This window comes from Astatotilapia calliptera, chromosome 18, assembly GCF_964374335.1.
Source record: "Astatotilapia calliptera chromosome 18, fAstCal68.1, whole genome shotgun sequence".
NCBI classification, from domain to species: Eukaryota; Metazoa; Chordata; class Actinopteri; order Cichliformes; family Cichlidae; genus Astatotilapia; species Astatotilapia calliptera.
The window spans coordinates 10862351-10890350 of NC_137439.1; the positions used below are offsets into that span (position 1 = coordinate 10862351).

The window sequence follows — 28000 nt, forward strand, 5'->3', positions numbered from 1 at the left end:
AGAGTGACACAATTAAAGAGTGGGCACAGCATTCAACATGTTTTCATCAAGTTTTAATAGTGTCAGCCAGCAAAAATCAGAATAGATCTTACTCATATGCAAAAACTTAGAGTACAGCATTTTGTTGACTCCCTAATCAGCCAACACATTTAAGCAACACTATGCCCATACACAAAAATAATGCCTTTAATTAATCAGATTGCTCATTATGTTGCTGATTACATTACTACAATGTGCTTTCTGCAGCTGTACAGTTTTAGTGAAGACAGATCTGGATTTGCGTGCACATATCATGAGCAGCTTTGCATTTACATGCACTTACATGTGATGTTCCACTAGGATTTTAATGTTCGGAGCATGCATTCTTAAAAAGTCTGCCTGCCACGTTTCCACAAAAAGAAAAAAAAAAAAGATAATAATAATCTATTGACATCATGTTAAATCACTCCCTTCTGTTATAAATAACCAAGTGCTGAGTCTTGACCAACATACTATTAGTACTGGTACATTCAAATACAAACCAGACATCTGTGTGAGCATGCCAATTTGTACTTCTACAGAACAGTGCAAAACACAAAATTCATTCCTGAGACTAGTCAGCAATTAGTCCCTTCATAGCCCAAGTGTCACATTTTGCTTTCCTTGTCATTTAGTGAATAATACAACAGGAAATAAAAAATATGTGGTATATCTACAGCAAGATGTATTGTGATTCATCAGTATCGGCAACACAAGACACATGGACATAGAACATGTGCTCATTTGGTCAAAGAAGAAAAAAAACAAAACAATATGGCATTCAGTGGAATTTCTTTTAGCTGCACATATTTTAAATGCTTGGTTCTGAAAACCTGAAACATGAGTACTACAGTGCTAATAGAAATTTAAGAGCTTTTTATACAGATTTGTACAACATGACGACCCTTTTCAGTTAATTCCCTCTGTCAAAGGCTGTCACGCAGGAGTAAAGATGAGGTCCTTTGCTTGGATGCTTTTGAAACAAAAAAGTCAAGTGCAAAATAAAAGGCTTTCCGTTTCTTAAACGTTTTCGATGTTGTTGTGGTGTATTGTCAAGTTCTCAATTAAACGGAGCGAGTCTCCACCTCGATCTTCTCCTCTGATTGCGACGACTCTACTTCCTGGTGGCTGATGTTCGGTCGAACCGTCAGCAGCGGACCACCGCCGTAGATGGAGTGGAGGAAGTTCCACGTTTCCTCAGAGATCTGTCCTGAATCTGCTCCTGTAGGGTCGGTGCAATCACAAATGTATACATCGTAAACGTCAGCAACAGGAAAAACAGCTCTACAGTCCACAGCATCTCTGCAAGACTTGTTTGATGCTTTTTAAAAACCCATATTAAAATATTCAGACATACATTTCCTACTAAAACAGAAGAAACAGAATTACAACTTAAAAACGTTGCTTGTACCTTGTTTGAGTGTTAAATGGCCGTTCTTGTTTACTGTTATCTTTGAATTGTCGATAGGTCCCGGTGGGTCTGGAAAAAGACGAAGAAAAGAAAATTAGTTGTGAAATTACATACATCAGTAACAGAGTTATATTCTCATATCCTAACTGTATCAAAGAGCAATGATGTTAAAATGTCAAATGCTTTTGTCACACTACAAAAAAGCAATATCTGCTCCCCATTCGCTACAGAGAGAAGACAAATATTAGAGGAGCAGAAGTCAAGACAAAGAAAAAAAAAAAGACATTTGCAGGCGTGCCAGATGCAAGCTGTTATAAATAGATGTGACAATACAAAGTAGGGGAAGCAAAGAGAAAAAAAAATATGAGGACAAGTGGAACACCAATGAAATGCATTTTGACGCCTCATTTTGCTGGAGCAGGATAGAAACCCGACTCGGGGGACTAAAGCGAATTCTTTGAAGAAAAAAATCAAAAGAAGGAACGGGGACTCCACAGTTTCTTTTGAAAATGAGCTGTTTGTAAAAACCTGAGAATTTGGATTTTCTATAGGAAAAAAAAAAAGAAAAAAAATCTATTTGCCTTTTTTTTCCCCCCATATGTCGATGAAAACATATAGACTCGCAGTTTGTTCCAGAAACTCTGTCTCTCCATAGTAAATCGCATGGAAAACATTTAACCTTTTTAATCAGACATTTAAACAGGACTAGGGGGGTGGAGTAGGGTGGGGGAATGGAAAGGCAAGACCTCTGTCCAATTACCATTGTCTTTTCCTTTGACAAAGCCCTCCCACTCACGAAACCACTGCATGCTGATGCAGTATATGACCACTGGAGACTCCTCCTCCTGGAACGCCTTGTTCAGCTACAGAGGGAGCAGAAGGAGCCAGAGAAAGGGAGAGAGGAAGTGGGGGTGGAGTGAGAGGTAGAGACAAGAGGGAGGACGCAAAGGGGTGGGGAGGGGAAAGAGGAGGGGTAAGTGGGATGGGATAGGGGACAAAAAAAGGAAAAAAGTAAGGATGAAAGGATTGAGAGGAAATGGAAAACCAAATCAATTCTCTCTGCTAGTTACTCCAATTAGAAGACAGTCTTAAAACCACACTGCACCAGTTTCATCTCTCTTGGAAAAAGAACAAAAAAATGACACATTTCTTGTTCTTCCTTTTTAGCTCTGTCTTACACTTACACGCACGCACGCACGCACGCACACACACACACACACACACCTATTCTGAGCAGGCAATAACAGCTGCATCTGTCCCAATGCATTAATGATAAGGCTTTCATCTGGCTTGCACCTCTCATCTCCTGCTGGGGTGAACAGCATCAACACATGCAGCCTATCAACTGGTTAAATAGACTGAAGAAAAAGGGGCCTATACACACCTATGAGTCCTGGCTGCACTGACACACCGTGCATTAAAACACACACATACACAAACCAGTTTTGAAACTATCTAAATAAAGCCGCTGCTTGGACGGCTTTTCAGGGGAGGTGAGGAGTGGGTGGGTGCTTACCCTGACAAACATGTCCAGCTCTTGCTTACGCCTTTTCTCCAGTTTTTCTATCTCAGTCTGGCACGTGTGGCAGACATACAGGTGGTTGACAGCCGGTCCCCCTCCGTACCTGCGGGAAACAGTACATACAAACTCACACGTTACTTCAGCCAAAGGAATCGCTGGATCTGAAGATGCTTAAAGCCTCCAGCCAGTCTGAAAGCAGCAGTGTCGACTTCGTGTACCTGCTGTAAAGGTGATCCCACACGTTCTGCGGCAGCATCACTACCAGGTCATCGATGAATGTCGCTTTGTTGGGCGGCACACCTGATGAAACGCAGTGAAACAGCAGTCAGACGCTTGCAGTGTAACATTTTATTTTACATGAAATGCAACAGCTCGCATGGTTACAGATCAGTGCTGAGCTTAAACAGGGCAAGAAGCTCAACTATGCACAATTCTGTCAAATTCACTGCTCAAACTGTGCTACCAATATCATTAAATATTCTTCAGTTTCTCCTTTTTTCAGACCCCCAGAGCTTGTTATTAAAACTCCTTCCCAAACTGCATGTCTAAACTCCCCGCAGGGTGCGAGACTATGAAAAAGATTATTTTTTAGATCTCCACAGAAAGTTGTTTATTTTGCTCCAATTTTTGGCTTTTTCTTGAAAAACACTTCAGATGTATTTATTACAGCCTGTGAAAACCCACTGTTTAATGTCAATTATAGCTCCAGATGGAACTTTGATTTATTGTATAAATTAGGGACTAAAAGAGTTTTTGAGCTTAAGATACTAAAAGTCAGGATACGGTGGCAACTCATTCCTAAATTTCCAGATTTTTAAATCACCTCTCTCTTTTGATCCAAATATTAAACACCAAATAGGTTGAATAAGCCCGTAAGCTTTATTATTTATTACACTTACAGGTTATAGGGTCTCATTTCCTTCTCCAAGCTAGGTTACACAAATAATTTATACAGCAAAGCTGACCTGGGTTAATTAAATGTTTGTTGACTTTTAGCAAGTCTTTTTAAAACAGCAAGATCAAGAAGGAAGTGGGAGTAGGACGAAATAACAACCCTTCCATGTCGCTGCATTAAAGCTCTTTGAATTCATTTGTCAGCTTAAGTTCATCTTGACATGTGAGAAAGATATGAGCAGCAGTTTCCCCTAGACTGAAAATCTACACTGCTGCTCCCCCAACCCTCTTGAATATTTCATTGGGCCTTGTCTTATTGATTTATAATAGGCAAAATTTAATTAAGAACCTCTAATCTTAATAGGCAAACAACAAGGCTTGCAGTAAGACCCTGCAGATACTGAAGAATGTGGGGGGGAAAAAAGTGAACGTGCAAAAAAGCACTGAAATTTTGATGCAACGTGAAAGCCGAGATAAGATAATGAACCAAATAATGAAAAGTGACGTGTGAACCCTAAATAAATCTAAAATGATCTTAATTACTCAGTGTACCAGGTAATTAAAGTCTTTAAATTCGCTTCTTTAATCTAAGATACTTTGACTAAAATGAACAATTCAAAGAAAAATTAGTGGTTTTTTTATGTCTGCACCAGCACCATTTTACAGCTGTTTATTTCAAAAAGTCCTCCTGGGAAAACATGCAGCCAGAGCTTCTTGATGGAGTCTTAGTGTGTTTTTCATGGCACACTTGAACAGGAAAGTGAAAATAAGCTGTGATGTTTTCGGCTTTGCACACAAAATAAAACAACTGGCTGCACTGCCACAAAGCAATCATGGTTTCACTGCACTGATATTATCTCTGCTTATGTACCTGACTAGCCAGTTATTATGTGCTTAGGTGCTGGTGACTACCAAGCAGGAGGGAGAAAGCTGTAAGTGCTTATTTACAGTGTGTAAACACATTCTCTGTTCTGCACAAATTATTTTTCAGTTACGTCACTTCCATTCGCATGAACCCTTTTAGGACTTTTTTCCCCCCTTTCTCTGCTAAAAACAGAATGAAGGATCATCTTCACAGAGAGAAGAAACCCCTCCCCCTCTTCTGAAGTTGGAAATGCCGTTGTCAGAATCAGAAATCCAGAGCGAGAACAAAAGCCAAAGCTGTGTCAAAGTCAAAGCAAAACGTTTTGCACAAAGCATTTAGACACAGGGCGAGGAAAAGGACAATCTGACCTCCGAGTGGCTTCAGCAGGAAAACTGACATTTTCATACGCACCTCCATGCAAACACAGGAAGTCATCATTGGAAATGGGCCCTGGCTCGGCAAATGTCTTGAACTTGTTAAGCCACTGGCGGGAGACGTAGAACTGCAGAAGGCTGGGCTCCATCATGTTGAATAAGCCCGACACCCTCCTACGTTCTTTCACTGCATCCTCATTGCTCTTTCTGGGACAGAAACAGATCAAATATTAATCAGTATTTTAGATGAATAAGCAAAAGTACGATCCAATTTTTAATAGCTGAGCAGCGTAGTGAATTTTAAAATGCTACAGAGATAAATGAGAGCTTGTTTTTACATTTGTTCAGGTAGGAGTTATAGAAGTACAGTGTGCCAGGCTTACTTATAAAAGAGCACGTAAGCTTCAGCATTCTGGACACAGGCTTCAGACACCTCAGTCACACTTTGGTCGTCAAATTCATACCACAGATTGTTCACATCATTCCTGCAATAGGCTATGTAGTGGCCATCTGGGAGAAGACAGGGGGATGTGTTAGAGCAGCATTCACAAATCTATCAAGTAAGTGTGAATTTTATTTCCAGGGGAATGAATGCAGGACACTCGTATGTGCCAAATGGTGGCAGCTGCCCTGGTCTCATGCAGAAAAGGGAGTGACTGCGCCCACTCACTGCTGGCAGTGCCATGATGACAGATGACTGACAGCAGGTCGTAGCTGGTGGTCTGGGCGGAGCTGTCTTTGGCCAAGAAAGGCTGCAAGTCCAGGCCCTCGAGGGGGAATGACACATGGGTGCTTATCTTGGTGGAGAACATCAGTTCGTGTCTGAAGCGCTTCAAGTGAATACACAGGATCTGAAGCAGGAGAATGAAAACATTTCTCATTTCAGAAGCTTGGCATTTGAAGACATATTGGATAAATATTTGGATTTCTTCATCATATAAATATCTAGAAATGTCAGTTTACCTCTGGCAAACTTTGCATTTTACAAAATTTGACTCCATTTCGTAATCTATGAGGGGGGAGGAAAAAAAAGATCAATGAGAGGAGCAGTCATTGCAGGTGCAGTCCATTTAGATCTCATTTTAGTTAATGTGCAATAAATTACTCACTTCTTGCATTTTTCACAACTGTACATGTTATCTCCTAAGGGAAAAAATTAAAAACACAAAACAAACAATTATTGAGACATCATTCTTGATGTTTGTACTGGCACAACATATTTTTCCACCCACCCACTTACCCTTTAGCTCATCTCTGGCAAAGAAAGCTGCAAGGCAGTCTTGTAGTGTAACCACTGGACCCCAGAACCAACTAACAGGAGAAACAAACACAGAGGGAGGTGAATTTTAGACAAAAACAGAAAGCAGCTACTGAGTGGTGCCTGATGTAAAAAACAAATAAATAAAAAATACAGCATATGGGTTATAGACACACCTCTTGATGTACTCCATGACAAATGCTATCCACCCCTGTGGTGCATAAGCTTCCCCGCAGGAGCCAGCTTTTACCAGGGAGGTTTGGTGGGTGGATGAGTGGAGCTTGGCCAGGTCTTCCTTCCCTGGAATGGGCAACGAGATATCCTGGAAGTTCTCCAGGGTCACAGACACCTGATGGCCACAGAAGGTAGAAGTGTAATGGGGTTGTTGTTTTTTTCGCTTTTTCATTTGTTTGTGTTTTTTTTTTTTTTTTATAAGGATTTGTCAGGAGCTGTCACTTTGCAGAATTATCCTTAAGGCGAAAATGTCACTGTGATCACAGATCATCTTTCCTCCCATCATCAGAATGGCATTTTTTCTACCTACTCCTCTGTTGCGGCTCAACATCTCAGCATTTTCATTAACATTTCAATCGGATCTAACAACAAAAAGACAACCAAAAGCACTAACCCGATCACAGGTGAGGCACTGTACTGAGCTGACAATGGTCCCGTCGAACACGTCTGAGATAATGCTGCGATATTTCTTCTGGCGCTTGTTCTTTGGCGGGGAGAATGTGGTCACTGCTGTGAGAAAGCAGACAGAGGCAGAGAAATTTGAGAATACAGTACAGCATGTCTCACACAAGAGTCAGCAAGGATAGTTTTGGGATACTGTTACCTTGCTAACCTCTTTATATTTACAGTTCTTATTCTGGGTACGACTCCCTCTCATAATGGAGATGAACTCGCTGGCACTAAACAAAGTTTAATACCTTTCTTGTGTGCCGGGTTCAGACTGGGCCAGCCAGAGGCTGCTTTGGGTGGACTGCTGGACATTTTGGGAATGTGCCCCTCCATGGGGACTGGACTTTGTGGTCTTGTAGTGTTTGGCATTTGGATATCTGGAAAGCAATCTGCAAGAAAAAAAAAAGACCAAGGTTTAGAGACTCTTAAGGTCATAAATTTAGCCGTGAATATCAAAAAGTCATCCCGTGAAATATGAGCCACTATTTCTCATGTGTTTACCTGACGCTCTGCCTTGAACCTTGATGGCTCCCTGGCTGCTGATAATAGGCGTGGTCTCTGTAGTGGTATCAACATCTTTGTCGATGTCCACTCCAGTGCTTCCACCCGTAATGCCATTAGTCCCGGAGCGATACAGGTCATTAATCATGTTCTTCTCCTTCTGCCACTCCCTATTGGCCTGAATCTCATCTTGCTCGGGAATCAGCATCTCTGCTTCGTTGGTGTCATCTATCAACGCATTCCCACCCTGCACTTCATTTTCGGCCCTCTCGCTGCTACCGCAGGACTCACATGACTGGAAGTCATTGTCTGACTGGCTATGGTTGTCCTCCTCGGGACTGTCGTCCATTGTGATGCTGTGAGACTGGTCGCAGGGCTCAGGTAGCTGCTCCTTCAGCTCTTCATGAAGCTGATCCATTAAGCAGCGCAGAAACTCCTGGGAATCCTACAGTGCAGTTAAACACAAAATATTAGCAGGGCAAGATATTTATTCTACTATCTTGGTCACCATAGCATGTGGAAATCAGAGCTCCTTATAACTCACCATTTATTCCTCCAATATATTACTGAGTTTGACAGGCAAAGTGAAGCACATCTTCTTCCAAATTACATAAAACAACCACTTCACCTCCGTGTTTATCCCAATTTTGATCACAACATCTGAAACCAAATGCTCATGAACGTGTAATCAAAGTTAATGAACCTCAGACATCCAATCTCCCTCTTCAAGCCAAATGAACTCTCCTCTCACAGGAGCTGGGGAATGTTAACTTCATTCAGAGCGATGTTTAATCCAAGTCTGTGCAGCCCAGCGTGGCGTGACAAATGAATACTCTTCAGCTAAAACCTCTGAACAAACAGTGGCCAGCCAAGAGGAAACAGGCCTCTTTTATCAATTCACCATTCAGGCTTATAAATCCCTTATTTACAGACACCAGCCAAAGACACAAAGTGCTTCAATTTAACTTCTCTGAAAAAACCTTTATGTCCATAATGCACAAAACTTTGCTTTCAAGTGCCAAATGGAATCAAATCAAGCAATTCACCTTTAGACCAGGTGTGTGTGTGTGTGTGTGTGTGTGTGTGTGTGTGTGTGTGTGTGAGAGAGAGAGAAAGTGCATGTTAGTGACTGAAAAGGCAGAGGATTCGGTTTAGCGGAGTGAGTGCTTTGAGCTGGGAAAAAAAATGTAATTTCTGTAAAGGAATAAGAATAGAGTGATACGGAGGGAAATAAGAGAGACTATAAGATCTGGGGCATCTTAATAATCTGGGGTCAGACTGATAATAACCCCAGCTCAGCACAAAAAAAACAAAATTATCAAAAAGAAAAAGATCAATAACAGGCCTATTACATTATTATAAAAGCATATGATCTTTCATCATATTTCAGACAGATATTATTATTTCGTACAACACAGTCGTCAAAGGTTTGCATCATATCACCTGCCGACTTTATGACAAATGAAAGACTCAAATACGCTGTTTGGCTCTAGAAAAAGGCTCAAAGTGTGACAAGTGTCCCCATGTTTTTGTTTTGTTTTTTGCATTAATGAAAACATTGCACATTCATTTCATCATCTGGGATGACCCACCTGCTGAGCGTATCCTCTAAACATGGGGTTTATGGCTTTGATCCCCTGGAACAAGTTGGTTGGGACCACATAGGAAGGTCTGCAATGTGAGAAAACACAGCCTGATTTAAAGATGTAATTTTTTTTGCACGGGTCACATGTAATGTTGAGTGTGAAATTAGAAACAGCAAAACTGCTCTCATGTGAAAGACTGTATATTAAAGATGGACACAATCAGCATGATTTTATCCACTGTTTCGCAAAGTATTTAAAGTTTGAAATTTTTTTGCTGTCACCATCTCAGCTTTGACAACAACAGAGGGCTGGATCCAACTGAATGGCTTCGTGTTGGGCCTATGAGTAATTTTGCAGAATATGACTGTGTGTTGTAGCAGTGTACTGCCACCAGGGGGGCAGTGTAAAAATAGATAAAAGAAACATTGCTGCTCAAAGTCATATTAAGCAAAGAACTTCTTTGTAGTGAAGTGAAACTGAGTGTAAAAACAACAAAATGTCTATCACAGCCAACACACTAATTTTGTTCCATCATTTTACTGCGTTTCCTGTTTAAGTGAATTTTTCAACCAGTCAGCAATCATCATCAACATCAGGCTGCATGCCATCATACCAAAATCCAGAAAGAACTGAGCCTAAAGTTGAGAGACACTGCGTGCTGATATGACAGTGGCTTGTCAATCACAAGCTAGGTCTGTCTAAAAGTGCTCCAAGCCTTTTTGTCCATTTTGACTTAAATGAGGAGAATAATTGACAATACACATATCATATTGTCCCACACGCCATCAGACTGTTTAACTCCTCCCTGGAGGGGAGAGGGAGGGGAAACAGGAGGACAAAGGAGGGGGGAACAACTAAGCTGTAGTGCCTCTTCACCTCACTGTGCAATACCTTTTGTGCAATACTTTTGTAAATAGTCAACGGTGCAATAGACTCAATACTTGAAATGTGCAATTCACTTGTATTTTTATTCCTATTTATAATATATATATATATATATATATATATATATATATATATATATATATATATATATATATATATATATATATATATATATATATAATATTCTGTAACTCTGTAACTTCTGTCGGTGCTGTGCTTTTTTGGAAATCGAATTTCCCAGAGGAACCCACCCGAGGGATTAATAAAGTTCTATCTAATCTAATATAATCTAATCATTTTGTATTCATTAAAACTCTAAATTTGTAAGAGACCATGAATTAATGGATCAATTGGGAAGTAAGGTCATTTTTCCACACATTTTTCTTAGTGCTGTAGTGAGATTAACGCTGACAGCACAAATTCTTTTATAATCACACACAGAAATTGCCCCTGCTGGCCACTGGAAATAATCCAGGACTTCCAGGTCTGAAAAGTGACCTGCATCCATCTTTTATATACATTATTTGCGTCATTTTCTAAACATCTTACTATTCGACTGGGGTGGTAATGAAAGCGACCCTGAATTCCAACTGTGGCATGGAGGCATGTTAATATTCATTCTTCAGTCATGTAAATAACCAAATACCTGTTCTTGTGCCACAGATCTGACACCAGCTTCTGGTAGCTTTTGCAGAGAGCGGGCTTCTTGTCCGTCCTCACCAGGCCACCACATTCTACAAAAAACTGTGTCAGGGGTGGGCTGCAGAAGGAGGGGGACAAAAAAAAGAAAGGATGAATATATCACATGCAGGAATAAACGAGCCTTTACCAAATACTGTCCTTCAGCAAAACAGTTTGTCATTGGTTGTCATTACTGAAGAGTGGAGTGAAGTGTGTAATTTGAAAAAACAGAATGTAACAATCAACTTTGACACAGGAAGAAAAACAGAGCAAAGAACAATACTGCATTATTATAATATGTAGCATTTGTAAAAAGCTTTTTTGATACCTTAGTATTATCATACTACTCAAGGTTAAATGTGTGTTTTCAATTAGACTCTAAGATTAAAATATATTATAAAGAACAGAGATCCAGAGAGGTTTCATTCTGGCACATCTACATAATGTTGCCTTCACTTTATTTTTTATTCATTTCATTTAAATTCATACTTGAGTCATTGAGTGATATCACAAATTCCCAGAGGTTTTGTCTCATGCAAGAAACCGCCTCACACAGCTGAGAGTTGAAGGACATCAGACTGGCTGAAAAGAGAAACAGCTGAGGGGATTTTACTTGACGAATACAGAATGGACGGGAATTTGCACGAAAGAGACAAACTACAGGATGAATAAGGCATGGAGTGTTCCCTTCCCTTGGCAAGAGAAAAGTCCTTAGACTTGCATAATGACCCGAAAGTAACTGAGGAACGCTACGCTCACACAAACAGACATCAAAGCGAAGTTTCAGGAAAAGGTCCCTCCTTCTGCAGCTGCGTGAGTCAGTTCTTCCTATTTTTGGAATGTGATTTAGATTGCAAATTTTGACCCACATCTTTTCCCATTTTTACTTACATCCAGACACAGCATCATCCATTTAATTTAAACATTTACTGGCCCGTGGGTAGATGGTATTAGAAAGAAAGAAGGGCTTTGCTTTGTTGTTCCATGAAAAATAAAAGCAATAAGACAGCCTCGAGGTTTGTTGCAGAGCTCTAAGTTAAGTGACCACCGCAAATAAGCCAAACATGAGCAGTGAATCACACAGATTGGCACTTCAATAAACAATAAAAGATGAGTCAGACTGGAAGAAAAACAATAAAAGAAAGAGGTAAAGAAAGAAAGAAAGAAATGGTGGGAAAGGAGCAAGAAACACATGAGGAGAAGCAACAGAAGACTTGTGGGGGGGTAGAAGAGTTGGTGTTCATCTGTAAGAGAAGACCCTACAGGGAACTCCAAAAGGCCATTTCTGTCATCTCAAATGGTGCACTGCAGCAATTTTCACTCACTCAAATGAGCACAGCCGCGGTTGTTTCTCACAGTCAATAAGAGGCAGTCAGATGGTGTATAAAACAGCAAATGGCTATTGAATAGGCGCGTTAACAGTGTGAGAAATGAGAGGAAAGTTAGACGAAGAAAAAGCTGTCTGCGCAGGAACAGTGGGATAGACAGGTAGACGCAGGGACAGAAGGTGGATAAACAGCAGTCTCACCAGTTGGACAGGGCCTGGAGGGCAGCGTTCATGTAGCAGGTGTTGCCTATATTCTTCAGTCCTGTCAGGCCTGACGGAGACAGAGCACACCGGGGAAATTAAAGTAAGCCTTTCATCAACTCCTCGTAAATTTTAATGGCAGACAGAAAGTGTCTACATTTTCACAAGACCCGTTTCATTTCTGAGATTAATACTTTACAGCAGGGGCAGGAAAAAGTGCCTGCCTAGTGTATTTTAGACACAGCTGCTGTGGCCTGTGGTCTCCACCCCATTACACAGCTCATATTAATGGATTTTATCGCTCCTACTACAATTCAAAGTCTTATTTCTGTTTGGGGTATAATAACAATGGTCTAAGTTCTAGAACTTCATTTGCCATAATGTTTTGGGGAATGCAAGTGAGAACCTATGTTTCTATTTATTCAGAGTCCAGCCTTCATGAGTTTTGTTGCACAGCCACTGCACAAACCACATTAAACAAGGTCCCAGCATGCACTTGTCTCTTTCACCTTGTGAAACCACGGCCACAGGTGATAAAATGTAGAACAGGGATGTGCTTCATTACTCAAATGTTGCACCTATAACAGCTGATTTCTGGAGTATATACACAACAACAACACTTTTGATAAACCCACCAAAAGAACGGATTTCCACTGTTACACACCAACATTCAACATGGAAGCTTCTGGGATGACAATCCCTCCCATCCACAGGGGACAAGGCAGTCAGTGAATGGTTTAATCAGTATGAAAATTATGTCTGATGGACAGTCACCAGAACTTGACCTAATTAAACACCTCAGGAATATGTGGGTCCAGTGCCTTCATCAAAACACCAAATGAGGGAACATGCTGTGCTGAATTGTGTCCATTCCTGCTGTAGCGGTCCAGAGATGCGTTTTCCTTTTATAAATATGTCGCCCACATATACGACCAGCCTGTTCTGCAGTGCACATTAGTTTTCAAAGCGTATTCACCATGCTTCCTAATCATATGATCTGCATGTGTGACAAAAATATCTGTGAAGCAGTGCCAGTGCCCGAGCTGCACCACATGAGGCGCAACATAACATATGTCATTTGGTGGAGCCTGTGTGCAAACATTACTTCCACAGTGACTTTGGTGGGACAGAGCTGACAGGAACCCACTGAGCTGCACTGCCGCTCATAGTCCTGCTTAGCAGCATTGTGCAGTTTACCACAGTTTTTGGCACTGCACGTCATCCTAATTTACCCTCATCTGCAGATTCATAGCTGCAAGTAAATCATTGTTAGTTGATTTTGTTTGTGTTTTAAATATATGTTTCAGATGACTAAGAGGGGGGGGGGGGGCTAGGCAACACATTAGCTGGCTTTTCTCAGCTCTAGTTATTTGAAGACTGTTTGGTGCATCAGAGCCGTTAAAAACACTCATCTTATTGCAAAAATTTACTTCTGTTTAATTACATTCATAACATTCACTTTGAACTAAACCACCTGCTGATTACCGAGCTCTTGCATTTGAGGTGTTCATCTTTAATTTCGTCAAACTTGGATTAAAGAGGCGATAAAACACAATTCAATTTTTGTCACCCCACTGACTTCAAAAGTATTTGATTTTAATAATTAAAAAGGTGTCTAAGGCAGCAGAGCTTCGACTTTTAATTAGAAGATTTGAATATAAAAATGCTTCACTTACGGCCTTTAAGCCGTTTTCACTAATGAACACAGGACACTGTCCGCAGCTGAACTCTCTCTGCAGAAAACAGGCAGAGATGCCGTCTGACTGTTTTTCAGACACATGAAAACAGTCAAACGGCACAAATGACTTCTGCTCGCTCACTGTGCAGTTGCCTGCTTCCTTCAACTGAACATTGCACAGACTTCATACTGGGGAGCTGGCACGTTGACGCATGTTCAGTGTTTGATCTGAGCGTGCGGGACATGTACCTCTCATATCTACCTTTGTTGGTTAATATTGTGAGAAACTGATTGCAAGTTTGCCAGTTTGTTGAACTTATACTTCACATTTTTGCAAAGGTCTTGACTGATTTTATTTGATTATTGTGCCACACATAAAAGCAACAATGTCAGCTCAAACAGGCTACTGGACATCTTTAACCTTTACCTAGCAGAGTGTATTCATTTTTTTTGATTTGAAATATATTTGTTACCATTAATTTGTCATCTCTAATAACCTCTTTATAGTTTTTAAAGGACTTGGCCCATTGGTGCAACAAGGACAATGGGTAGTTCATGTTATGTAAATGGGCAAAAGTATTGAACGACACTTGCTAGTCTTTGCATTCAGGTGTTTTTGGTCTGATTGTCACAGATGAATAAAAATCAAGCCCCTAGCCATGCCATGTGGTTAATGCCAAAGCTATCATTAATAAATTAGCCAGGAGTAAATCAAATAAACAAGTCTGATCTCTTGGCAAAGTATGCCACAAGAAAAAAACAAAAAACAAAAACAGTATAGTTGTTTGTTTCAGTGGACACGAGTTGTGCCGTTTTTTTGTTTTCTTGGTTTTTTAAACTAACGTTTTTTTCAATAGGAAGAATATTTTGTCTCTACAGCAGGTACAGTATGCCCATGCTTTTGTTCAGGCTTCTGCAAGGATGTATCACTAAGGCAACCAAGAAAACAGAGCTTTGAAACAAGTGTCAGCCTCTGTAATTTACCTCAAACCTTTTTCTGCCTTTTTTAGTGTGGAAATCTAAACACAACGCTTTTATATCCAGACTAGTAATTTTAATGGCTAAACTTGATAATGGTAATTAATAACATATTTTAAATTAGTACCATATCCAAAATAATAACAATCTGTTATGTGGATGACTTGAACATGGATCTCTGGACCAGATTATCCTAACTACCATAAAAGTCCAGCCGTCAAATGTGGACTTTTCTTTGGGCTTTCAAAAGAGGAAAAATGTCCATTTTGTGTACACAGTCAGAAATCACGACATGTCAGCTGAAGCAAATTTAAAAATGGTCTTCATTGACCCGAAAACCAGGGTCAACAAACACAAATCAATAGATTACAGCACATGAATATTTCATGAACTGCTGTATGACTGTGTTAAAACAAAATCTGCTTAAACTGCTGCTTAAGCTGCAGTAAACACCACCTCTCGTGGCAGATGTTATGTTTTTTGGCCGTCTGCCACAATAAATGGATGTGTTTAATATAAAATCTAAACTAGCTGTGTTGATTTGAATACTTTAATTTGAAAATGATAGTATTCATTAATAAGATCTATCAGCTAACTCTTTGTGACACTGATGTGGTAATCACTTAAACACAGCTCACCTCTGGCACGTATGTCGTCTTCCTCTTCCATCTCCATGTCTATGTCTTCACAGCCACCATTAGAGGGCACTCTCAGGGAGGTAGGACTCCCAGGGGCCTTGTTGCCATCCTGTAACAGACACACATAAACCTTATAATAAAAGATCTTGTCTAGGAAATAAATAACTACAGTTTAATTGTTACTGGTGGAATTCCTCATTCGTGAATATGTAAACCAGCCTGTTCTACAAGTAAACCGTATCTTCAAGCTGTGAGATAACAATAGAAAGGAAGCCTGGCTCATACCTGACCCACGTTCTGCGGCAAGGGGAGGGGTTTGCTGTTGCTGTGGGGTGAGTGAGGACCTAGTTTACGCTCCAGGAAAACTTCCTTGCCACAAGCGTAGCACCACACACGAAGCGTGGTCAGGTTCACCGTGAGGTTGTGTCTCGTGTCCTATCCAAAGAAATAAATTCTATTAAGACACGTGTCAGAGCTCAAAAACAAAGTTTAACAAGAACACTGTGTTAACAGGAGCAGCTGACACACACGCCCCTGCTTCATAATCTTCAGCGCAATCTAACAACCAGCATCTTGTAAAATGGGTGGTGCTGCTTTTATATATAAAAACTAAACGTCTCTCCTGGCAGCTGGACTAAAGTTATTCTGGGAACAGTCCAACTAAATCATGGGGTGAATAAACTCATGACTTTTCTTCTCAAATTAAATTAATTTGAAAGAGAGTTTGCTTATTTAGCACAATTTCAAATCCACCTAACTTCATAGAACATTAGTGCAGAACTAGTTTGAGTATATTATCCAAATTATTTTGTTCCAGGTATAATTTGTAGATCCTCCCTAAGCACGCTAATAAACTGATACTTTCATAGCACCTTTCTACTTAATTCAAGCACTCAAAGCATTTCCATACTACAAGTTTCATTCAACCAATCACAACAAACAATGATACATCACTTTTATCTATGTCTAAGTGCTTTTTAGTTAAACATTCACACTCCAATGGATGCACTGGGATTCAGTATGTCAAAGCATACGTTAACACATGGAATGGAGGAGCCGGGGATCAATCAAGGTCGTCCACTAAACCTTTTCTTTTGGTAGATGACCCACTCATCTACCAATCATACATTTACTGCTCTGAAAATAAGGATAGGATACAATCACTGAATGTCTGTGTTTCTGTTCAACATGTGGCTTGCAGAACAGGCAGATTATAGATTGTAGCTTTATTGAACCATCAAAACAACATGAGCAGGTGACAGAAGTAATTTGTCACAGGAAACAAAAGGCAATACAATAATATTTTTTCTTATTTTTTCAAATCCCTTCAAAGACCTGTTTCAAGTTAAACCTGGATTTTAGGCTAGGGTAAGAGTCTGGCAATTAGTTGTGATGGTTAGATTTCAGGGCAAGACACTTAGGAATAAATTAATATCAATGAATGTACCCCTCCATCTACACAGAGATGGTAACAGGGAAACAAACCATCTCAAACTGGGCGCAGCACTTACACTGGTCCATAGTAATACACCACCCAAATTTGAAGTAGAAACAAACAAACAAACAAAAAAGGATAGACTTCAGAGTATTTTAACCACAGTCAGACTAAACTGGATGTCTCAAGTCAAAGGTGGAGATCAAGGCAGAGCGAAGGATAAAGGGGAAACGTGGCCCAGTTCTGCTGACCCACTGCTGTTGGGCGGGTTGACACGAGACCGAATAAGAGCAGCAGCACACACTGTATTATTCATCGGGCCTACATTAGCCTTCCCACAGCGGTGCAGAGCAGAGCTGGCAGAGGTGACACACTAGACTGAGCACAGCCTCGAAACACCACAATTTAAAACATTTATAAAGGGAAGCATGCCAGGTGGGGCATTCATAACAAACTGAATTCACAGAGCTTTACAGCATGTTTTACCAGCATATATAATATTTAACTGTTTAAAACAAATTCAGCTCCTTGTTAATTATGATATTGCGTGAGAAAAGGGAATAATGCAGTAAAACCTGTCCCATCACAACAACTCATGCCTCATTCTCAAGCTATTTTCAAACTAAAACTAAAAACACATTCGTGGTGTTGTGGCAGCGTTGGCCGCAATAAAACATCTGCTTTACCCTGTGATCGTCATAAGGAGGTGGTTGGATCTAGTTTTGTGTGTCAAATAATTTAAAAAAAACAAAAAACAAAAACATTTGACTGTCAAGTCTCCTTCCTAAGCCTCTTCTGTCTTTAAGAGTGAAATAACTGAGTGCTAGGAAATGCAAGAGGCTACCATTCTTCTTCTTGTGATCCAATCAGGAACTACACTTTCAGAGTACCGGCAGCTTGAAAGTAACTGGAAAGCTTAAAATAATTTTCTTGAAATATGCAGGAGTTTACTTTAAACATCCATTTTTAAATGTATAGTGGAGTTTGAAATACAAACAAAAGCAAATACCTATTTAAAGCTAGACAGTGTGGTATTCATAGGAATAACTGAGTATCCTCCACTTTGAGAGACGGTGATAACTGGAATTAAAAGTGCAAAATTAAGAAGATGAGAAAGCAAGAAATGAAAGATTTTTGTTTCCCTTCCTCTTGTCACTGCTTTTGCTGGGGGGATATTTTAAATCATGTGACTGTAACTGAATGTGAGATGATACAGCAGTGCCAGAGGGATTTAATAACACAGTATGAGCGAACAAGTCCACTGAGTCATCAGTCAGTCATTATCTTCCTGATGTATGTACTGAAGCATCACATGCACCTCAGCACTGGTAGCAGGTAACGACCTTAGACCACCTTTTACAGAATTTCAGCAGAATAGTTTGATTTCAGTGCTTAAAACCTGAAATTTTTTTATTTTTAAGCTGTTTATCTGCCTGCTAATGTGCCAAATAATAAAAATGTACAGATATTGAGTTTTGGTCAGCTCTGTGATCTATAGCTTGACAAAAACATAAAAACAAAAACATTATCCCCCTTTACTACTGTGTCACATACAATCTGGCAGTAGTCTCCATCACTGCGTAGTCAAGAGATTAAAATGGTTCTGTCCCCTCAGGGCTTCTGGAGCACTAATTAAGCATGGTCCCTATTCTTGAAAGATTTAGATGGCTTCAACTGGAAAGAAAGGGAAAAAAACAACACACACACACACACACACACACACACACAAAAGGTGGCTGGCGAGCACCGCAGACAAATGTCCCAGATAGAGGATCCATATTAAATTCATGAGCGATATCATTTAAAAAATGGTTAGCTAATATTAAATTTCTCCACCAGTACCCTCTGTATCCAATATCCCTCTTACAGCCTTTTCCAGATACAGACTTAACAACGGATATAGTAACAGCCAGAGCAAATTACATGTTTGCCCCTTTAGTCCTCCTGTCCCCACATGGCCCTAGCGTGCTGGAGGAAAAGCTTTAGTCAACAGTGAGAGCACCAGAGGGTGGATGAGCTGCAGGAGGGGTAGTTACTGTAGCCATGGAACCGACAGTAATAGTGAGTCTCCTGCACTTCCCAGAGGAAAGGAGATTAATAATGGATGATCCACTGCTGAAACTGAACTGGATGTGTGGAGATGTGGCCAGACAGAGTTGGCTTGATGGTTTTTGAGAGCACGTGCACTTCAAAAGCTAAAAAGATGCACACTCGGGCTCTTTGACGAAGAAAAAACAATAAAAAATAAAAGTGGTGCTGGAGGTGCTTTTATTGCAAGTCATGACTCCTGGGACCTGGTATTCCTGAACTACCATCTGTTCCTCATCTGCTTCTCCTTTGGTTGCATGTAATTTCGATTAAGTTGCATGTAATTTCAAATCCTGATACAATGGAAACGCACTGGAAAGTCTGAGATGTCTCACCTGTGAGTGAACAGTGCTGTGGTCAGCATGAGATTCTCCACAACCCACGTAGGGGCATCCATTCTACGGAGAAAATTAAACAGGGGATGCAGAAAAATGAAAATGCAGTCTAATGCGGATACTTTTTCACCAAGCAAGAGCAGAATTTTCCAGCAGCAAACATCGTCTTACCTCCAAACAGGCCCATAAATTTGGTCCACCAACTTTACAGTCTTGGCACTGGCCCTAGAAAAATGTAACACCCAGGTCAGGGTTATTTCATTTAAGGTGAGAAAGTACCAAGACAATAAAACCAGGCTTGTCATGCAGTCTTTGTTATGCTGCATAGCACTTTTAATACAACAGAGGGTGGAGAGTGTCACTCACATGAGATTTTTGAATAAGTTCTTCCTTGGTGATCTCACCCACGCAGTCCAGGTGGGGGCAGTCACAGCTGGACACCGGTGGCATTGCTCACCCACTGGTCTGAGGATGTGAAAGAGAAAGAAAAACAAACCAACAACATTTAGTCCATGACTTGCAATTTGAGTTGAGTGACTCCGAGTTAAAACAACAACAAAAAAAACAAAACAAAAGAAGAACAATACAATGGAGGGTTTCTTGTCTTAAAACTGCGCTTCTCAACCGTGTAATTGATAGCTGACAGTGTAACAGAGGATATATTTAAAAGAACAACTCTGATGACAAGCAAGACAGTCAGGCTTCGAGTAACCTGACTCATCGCCTCACAAGATAAATTTTTTCCATGGCTGCATGACTGGCAAATCCCCTTATTATCAGCCACTGACATGCCAAGCAGTGGATCATGACACAGTTGTCCAGCTCATGTCGAACAAGCAGTCGCATCATAAATGACTTTAATAATGACAAGGCAGACTGCTGAGATTTATGAATGAGTTAAGACCAAGCATCAACACCCAGGGCTGAAAAATAAACCTACTCTGGAAGTGGAAAACAATGCCACTCCTCTTGAATAGCACAGACGCCATGAAAAGACAGCCAGCTTCCAGCGTGAAACATGAAGCCAGTGGTAAACAGTAAAACAAACTGGTATGCATCTAATGCTATTCTACTTTCTGAGCCACAGTCACACATATTTATATTGTGGTTTTATTCTATGGCTTTAAGAGGTTTTGTTCTGACAAGTTGGATCCATGTAGCGGTGCTGTCTTTTGTGGCCAGCAGGGGGCGACTCGCCTAGCTGCCAAAAGACTTCTGAAAATAAAATAAAAAAGAGAACACCCCTAGGCTCCCTTCCTCTACGACTTCTGTGAACACTTTCCTGATGACTTCACAGACTTAGTCGCCAGTTTCAGGTTATACTGAATAAAACATGTAGTTATTTTAAGGCGGTTATTCTAAAAGCCAGAAACAATTATCTAGGGTATATTATTGCCAAGAACCTTTGAGTGTCTGCTGTGCCTCAGTTTTACAGCAGGATCTATCACTGGTTTGTCCCATCTGATTTCAAAACACCATAATGGAGAGTACAAAAACGTGTCTCATCCATCTGTATACTGGATTTAGGGGCAAAGGTTTAAACACCCACATGTAGCTGCTTCACCTCCACTAATTAAAGTCACTGAACTCAACCTCTCACTGTGTTTGCTGATGGTGCCTTTTTTAATGGAGTTATCTGAGAAATAAACAAACACTGCTGTGTGATACAGACTGTCCAGAAAGCCTTTGCTTCAGCTGTGCTAAGTGAAATTATCATATTTTGTATGGATGTCACTTAGCATCAATTAGCAGATGCACCTGGTCATACAGCTCAAGCTAATCAAGCTTGCTTGCAAAGAAATGTCTACTGAGAAATACGCTTTGTAGAAGGGAATAAAAAAGGGTCACATTTTCACCGACAGCAACACTGAAATGAATGACACATGTCCGACTTGCATGCCTGAAAATCGTGGATTGACAATAAACACACTAAAATGAAAGTGAAAGTCACTCCAATGATCCCAGGCACAGGCTTTAGATCACACTCCATTACCATTAGTGATGATGGTCAAATGGACAAATTGACTGTGCTGCAGTCAGTTGATTGAGAGTCAGAGACGTTGACAGATTAAAGAGAAAACAACAACAAAAAACACCAAGATGTACTAATTAGCTGTGGCTACAAGCCTATTTCCTGCTCTGTCTGATGGATGTATACGACATCATGCACCTGAGACTTCTCATCAGTTTTCATTAGAGCTTATTGATAATTTAAGGTTTTCCCTGCAAATGAAAATGCTGGCATTCACCAAAGAGGTTTTGCCCAGCACCAAAGGAAAATCACCAGCAAAAACAACAGGAAAATATATAGACTTCTGCTATCTGGGGTAACGTAGCCTCTTTGTTTTAACTATAAGCAAATCAATAGTGCTTACATAGCTGATTTTGAACCAGAGGATAAACCCTTACTCATTCACAGACAATTCTGGATCCCATCTGCAACCATAACAGGTTATAATGATTGATTATTCAGCTTAGGCAATTCAAGTTTCAGTAATATAATATACATAAGATGTATCCAGCAGTGCACCATGCTGCCAAAGTCTGCCAATAAATGACAAAAGCTCTTCCAAACTTCATCAAACACATTCTTGCACGTGCTGAAAAATTATGATGCAATTATCATTTTAGTACAAATGAAGAGCAAAATCTCTGTACTTTCACTTTTCCGTGTGAAAAGAGGAAGCTCAACAAAGACATGAATCCCGTGCAGCGGGATGCTGAGAAACCGCTGGAACTTTCCATTATCGGGCTCCTCATCAAGGACGCAGTCGAATCCCCTACCCCGAAGAAACAAAACAGAAAAAAAAAGGCTCACACACTGACACAGATGGCCTTTAGGGGAGCAGGGGACGTGCCGATAAAAATGACAAGGGACGCTGGTGGCTCGGGGTCTGCCTATCCAGAGTGCTGTGTTTAAAGAAGCATTTCATCATAAAGCAAACGGCTGAGTGTGAGTGTTTGCCGGAATCATATTTCTCTTAAGTCACATATTACTCCATCAAACACTGGGCAACAACTGTAAGATATTAACACATCATATTTTATAAAAGGGGAAAATAGAAAAGGCTGCAAATGAACAGGTGAAGGTCACTCCAAACTTTCAGGGACATTTTGGAGTGATCTTCTTGCTGCCTTTGGTTCAAATCCAGCTCTTCACAGCAGACAAAGTTTCTCTCAGAACAGATGGCTTGCTTTAAAGTAGCTTCTTTAGCTTATTTGACATCTTGTTAGCCTGTGTTAACTCCTCCTGATAGTTTTTCCTCCTTATCTTTAAGTGGTTTTGCACAGTTTTGTCCACACCAGAACGTGATCAGTTTTACCTCCTCGCTGTCCTCCTCTCTATTAATTAAAAAAAATTTGATGTGTACTTTCTTTAAATTTACACTTTTATATTTCATTTGTGCGCAGCTATATAAATAGTCACTGTTGTGGGCAAAGGAGCTTGCAAAGAATAGTCACTGTTGTGGGGTTTTGTGAGCACAAAACCCCACAACAGGTTCTGGGTACCGTCACTGGACGGAACAGAAGCATTAAAGAAACAGAAAACATTATTACACAGTCACACATTACACAAGTGATAACACTTTGCAGTGTTTTTCAGGAGGCACAAAAGCCAGTAATTTCACTTTTATCTGTTGTGTCCGATATGGACGACAACAGCCACTAAAAGGCTTAAAATAATAACTGCTTCTTTTTTTTTTTTTAACTGAAAATACCTCTTTAGTCTTAAAACTTGTGTCCCAGATCAATGATAGCATCATTCACCACAAAGCTCCAAAATGCAGTCGCTGGCACATATTACAGCAGTCACATGTACTTACAGGGTGACTGAGAGTGCTTTATAAAAATATGAATGTTTTCCTTTTTATCCAGCATTGGATTTTTGTTTTCAGTTTCACTTCATTTTATTGATATACTCATGGTGTGCTTACATCTTATTTGCCTTTACTTTATGATATTTTCTCCTTTAAAACATTCTACATAGCTTATCTTTTTTTAATTACTATTCTTCTTCTTTAGTACACTGATTTCTGTCTTATCAGTCATCTCTTATGCACTTACAACTAACCATCACAAAAGGTGCAATATAAATAAAGACTTACTGATTGATGACAGCAGATTCACTCAGCAGATTTAAACCACATTAATGATGAAATGACTCATACAGAGTGCCACAGCATACACAATGTCTTTAAACCTATGATATACCGCTTTGGCTTGCCAACAAGCACAGAAGACACCTGTTAAGTGCAAACGTATCAGTAAAAAAAAACAAAGAAATACACACAGGATATAGCTCCATCTATTTTAGTGCAAAGAGGAAGATGTGCATCCTCAAAACAGAGGGATGTACTACAAAGTGAGAATAATGGGTTAGTGAGGTATGTTGAGCTTAAAATCCGAACTTCCAGTGTCACAACTTCTTTTTTACCTTCCTAGATCACCACTGTGACTATTGCTGCTCAAATAACCTGGTCTGGAACAGGTTAGCTTCAGAGTTTACTTTAAAATATGTGTAATTATGCACCACATTTTCACTGATTCTCTTCAACACAACCAACAGCTCCATGGCTCTGGGCCAATAAAGTGATTGCTCTACCATATCTTATTGTTCATGATAACGCCAGTAAAAATGTTTATGAGATATAAAAACCTCATAGCAATAAATCATTGCTGTAGCAACACCATGTGTTTATGTTCCCTGGTGCATGCAACAAGACAATACCGCACGAGCACACAAGGTACATGTCAGCCTTCAGTGTTTTAGTAAAAAGGTACTTCAACAACTTCCAAAAAAGCACACTACTCTGGAAAATATGCAAGAAAAGTGTTCCCACCGCGGGTGAAAACAACAAATTTGTTTCACCACTCGAGGCAAAAACACAGTTGAGTACAATCAGGCTACAAAGGAGGAGATGCTAGCAGCTGGAGATGTGTTACCCAAAGGTACACAAATGTCTCCGCCAAGTGCCGCTGGAGCACTCGCTGGTTTGAATCTGCATGACAGGAATTGCAAATGATAAGTGGAATTACTGATGCAGTTACATGCTGGAAAAGCGGGGCTTTAAGCAGCTGGTTGAAAGCTCAACTCAGGACACGAGATTCCAGTTGGAAAATATTTTTTAATTTACAAGCTTAGATTACTTTAGCCATTCTAAAACGTACGTGTTAAGAAGTTATTTAATACTTTTACTTAACTTTGTCACAGGAAAATCTCCCTAGGTTAGTATTGCGCTTACATTTGATTTATGCTGCATAATGGTGTGTCACTATTACTGCACTATAATGCCACTGACACTTTGTTTCAATAGATTTGCACTTTGAATAACAAACTGTGTCATCAATGACAGTAACTCATTAGAAAAGAGGGATAGAAAATGCTCTTCATTCGCTTACACTTATAAATGCTGCTGCCTGCGAGCATCAATAAAACGTTGCCCAGCATTTTTTCCTTGTATCATCAAAATTATTATGTTGTTATTGTTGTTTCTTGGAAGTTGACCTATATCACCTTCTTCCCTAGTTTCCACTGATTAATTTCCCTCTGAAGAAACCTTGCTAAAATGAACTCTTTTTAATGACTTGTTTATTTCTTACAGTCAGTATTTTTCCATTAAAACACCAGTAAAAGTCCTTTGTAGAACAGCCTGTCTAAATGAGAAGAGCCAGCTGTTCACCTGCCACGCCAGAACTACCTTCTCTGCTATAAATTAATCATCTAAATTATTAATCTATTAATCATTCTATATTCCGGGGGGAGGGGGGGGGGGGTGTTACATTGTCCAAGGATGATATTGATCCTTTACTGGGGGAATTTGTTCTATTTACATGTAACCTATTCAGTCACAGCTTACTTACACTATCAAATGAAGGCCTGCAGTAAAGTTCATTTTTCTCCCAATCTCCTCCAAAGTTTGTTTAACACAGACAAAAACACTTTGTCACCAAAAATATTCCATTTCACTTTGATCAGTCTAAGGGATTTCTACCTCTCCATCATTAAGCTGTGGTACAGAGTCAGGCGTAAACACAACGGGTTAGTTTTAATGTTTCTACAGATCCAGTTTAAAATTTCAGAGCTCAAATGTGTAGCAGTCACGTTTTTTAATAACTGTTGCGCTGAAAGTGCACTGAGTGACAAAATAAATGACTTTCTGCAGTAATACTCTCAGCTTATTTGCAGAAAAGTCGTCTTTTTTTCATATCCTTTATAGACTTTTATCAGGAATTCCTCTGACCGAAGCAGGAGGCACTCAATCGCAGTCAAGTGAGCGTACACAGAGCCTGAAGCAGAAAACCAAGTTTAAGAGAGAAAGCTGATCATTGTGATTCTCTCCCTCTTTGATTGTTTCTTCTTTTGTTTTTTCCATTGTACAGCCCACAGACAACAACAACAGTATGAGGGGGGGGGGGGGAAGAAACCTCAGAAGTACACACAGGACATAGCTCCATCTCATCAGTCGGTGTTTGTGGTTAATGACATGAAGCCAACTTTGTGTTTTGTTCCAAGTGCTGTTTGCACTAATATTACTCTTGGATGCAGATGAAAAAAAGATGCACATGTAAATGCATCATTACAAGCCAGGCCGGATCATCCAATAGCCATTCTGGGCACAAAATCACGGGTCGACAATGCTTGAGTTACTATCCAGGTAGCACATAAATGTTTTCTCTTCAATTTGAAGTCTTCTCGTTTCTAATCACCCAAAGAAATATATAATAAAATACTCAGCGACTAAACAATTAGCTCCAGGTCTGTCTTTGAGCAGAAGATGGTAAACATTTTGAGTTTACCTAAGTAATTAAAAGCAATCAGTTTATTTCTGACAAAATGTGATCCTCAAAACTAGAACTGCTGATTAATCCATCATCTTAGCAGTGAGAAAACAATGATAGTCCATTAAATATCTGACATTAGATATCAGATATTATAATTGACAGCAGGAAGATGGCAAATATTTCAGGGTTTTTCCTGCTCAGAGTGGACCTTTGGGGGACAATGCCCATAAACACAATTGCTCTGCATATTGTTAGGCAAAAGAATTAACAGAATTGCATGCAAAGTTGTTAACATCATGTTTATCACAGTAAAGGTGGAAAGCCAAAGGTTTATTTATGCAAAAAAACAAAAAAAAAAACCTGCATCTGTGTCTGGGTTTGTAGCGTCATGATCTGGTCAAGACAACAGCTTGACTGGGAGATATGAAAAATTCATGTTCAGTCACGTGCAAGTCAATAAGCCTGCTTCCTCCCTTCAGCAAAACCGTCTCTAAGTCGAAGTTAACAATCAATGACGCCTTTGAAACTGATTTCATTTCATACCAACGCTAAATCCCTGCAAAGTGAAACAGGGCGAGGTTTCGTTCATCTTACCAGGCTCCTCGCAATTACCTGGACTTTGCGGCCATCCCTGCAAAAGCTGAAGTGACCTTAAACTCTGTAGTACACACCAGGAAAATCTGATTAGAAGCTAGTTTCACTGTCAAGCCTCGTGAGATTACGTAAAGCTGGTGATAGGAAGAGTATCTCGGCTAACAAACCTTTCTTTGCACCGTTTCACTACCTCCGCCAGCAACGTGACAATACTACATGATATAAACTGTGCACAAAGGGGTGGCGCGGTCAGGGTGGGGCGTTAACCCGAATCTCGCACCACTAATGAAAGCAGCGATGCTGGCTGTGGCTGTAGCTGTTATCTTTAGGGAAATTTTGAAATGATAAGTAGCAACACAATAAACACCGGAAGGCGGAAAAACAACAACGCATGTAAAGCTTAACAGCTCACTTTAGCAACAGACTGTCTACAAATGGGTAGCATTGGCCACAATGTTAAAAAAAGAAGAAAAAAACTCAGTTAAAAGGGACCATGGTTTAACTACCTTGGTTTAAAGCAGCGGGTGGTTTAGCCTCACGTAGATAAAAACAGTGAATACTACAGATGTGTGTGGCTTCGGCCTTGTCCAAAGTGAGCTGTCAAAACCAGTCGAGGCGTTGACAGCGTCACGGGCTGACTAGCACTATTTCGCTGTTAACCTTAGCATGCTAACGGCCATCCTAAGAGCATTTTATCTGACGTAATATCCACAAGGAACATATAAAAACAACAAAAGGTGAACGTATTACCCTCCAGAGAGAGTGTTTAAGTGAAATGGTTAGCCAACTTACTGGCTAACGTTAGCCTCCTGTGATCGGGGACAATCCCACAGTGACTACGGCACAGTCAGCCGCAACGTCAGCCTTCGGCCTTACCTGCTCGGTACCAAAGGACGCCGCTTCTCAGGTGGATCCGATGGTACTCCCGGTCTGCAACATAAACTCAGTCTGTACTTAGAGAAACATATTAGAGTGCAGTCCTTTCTTCACATTAACGATAACCGTCCCTGTCGCTCAGCGTGGTTGCTAACGTTACTGCTGTCCCCGCCTCTTTTCCGGTTTAAAGAAAACATACGAGCCCTCCCCATCCTGCTGCACGTTTGATTTTTAATTCTATACAGTCTATAATTTTGTTTTTTTAACAGCATTATAGCCTCACTGTAGATTATTCAATTAGTAAGTCACATAAAAGCAAATATTAATTATCTTTTGAGCCTAGTGATCCGCTCTTATCAATATTGAGGATCGGATGTGATGGGACAGT

At 40.2% G+C, this 28000-nt stretch overlaps 1 protein-coding gene across 3 annotated transcripts; it reads right to left on the reverse strand.

Moving 5' to 3' along the window:
• Positions 1–31: 31 nt before the first annotated feature.
• usp33 (ubiquitin specific peptidase 33) lies at positions 32–27773 on the reverse strand. Of its 3 annotated transcripts, none has more exons than XM_026149061.2 (24): positions 27613–27773; positions 19726–19824; positions 19531–19584; positions 19360–19422; positions 15787–15936; positions 15502–15610; positions 12208–12277; positions 10645–10758; positions 9120–9198; positions 7528–7972; positions 7275–7415; positions 6971–7086; positions 6519–6691; positions 6325–6395; positions 6194–6227; positions 6048–6093; positions 5755–5935; positions 5468–5594; positions 5122–5291; positions 3170–3251; positions 2946–3054; positions 2190–2292; positions 1430–1498; positions 32–1240 (listed from the first exon to the last, which is right to left on the reverse strand). In XM_026149061.2, exons 2-24 carry the CDS (start codon positions 19807–19809, stop codon positions 1083–1085), a joined length of 2748 nt encoding a protein of 915 aa, XP_026004846.2. In that variant the 5' UTR covers positions 19810–19824; positions 27613–27773; the 3' UTR covers positions 32–1082. The 3 variants fall into 3 exon arrangements, with proteins under 3 accessions (XP_026004846.2, XP_026004847.2, XP_026004849.2); XM_026149062.2 differs by lacking the exon at positions 27613–27773 and adding an exon at positions 26904–26922; XM_026149064.2 differs by lacking the exon at positions 2190–2292.
• Between the last annotated feature and the right edge of the window lie 227 nt (positions 27774–28000).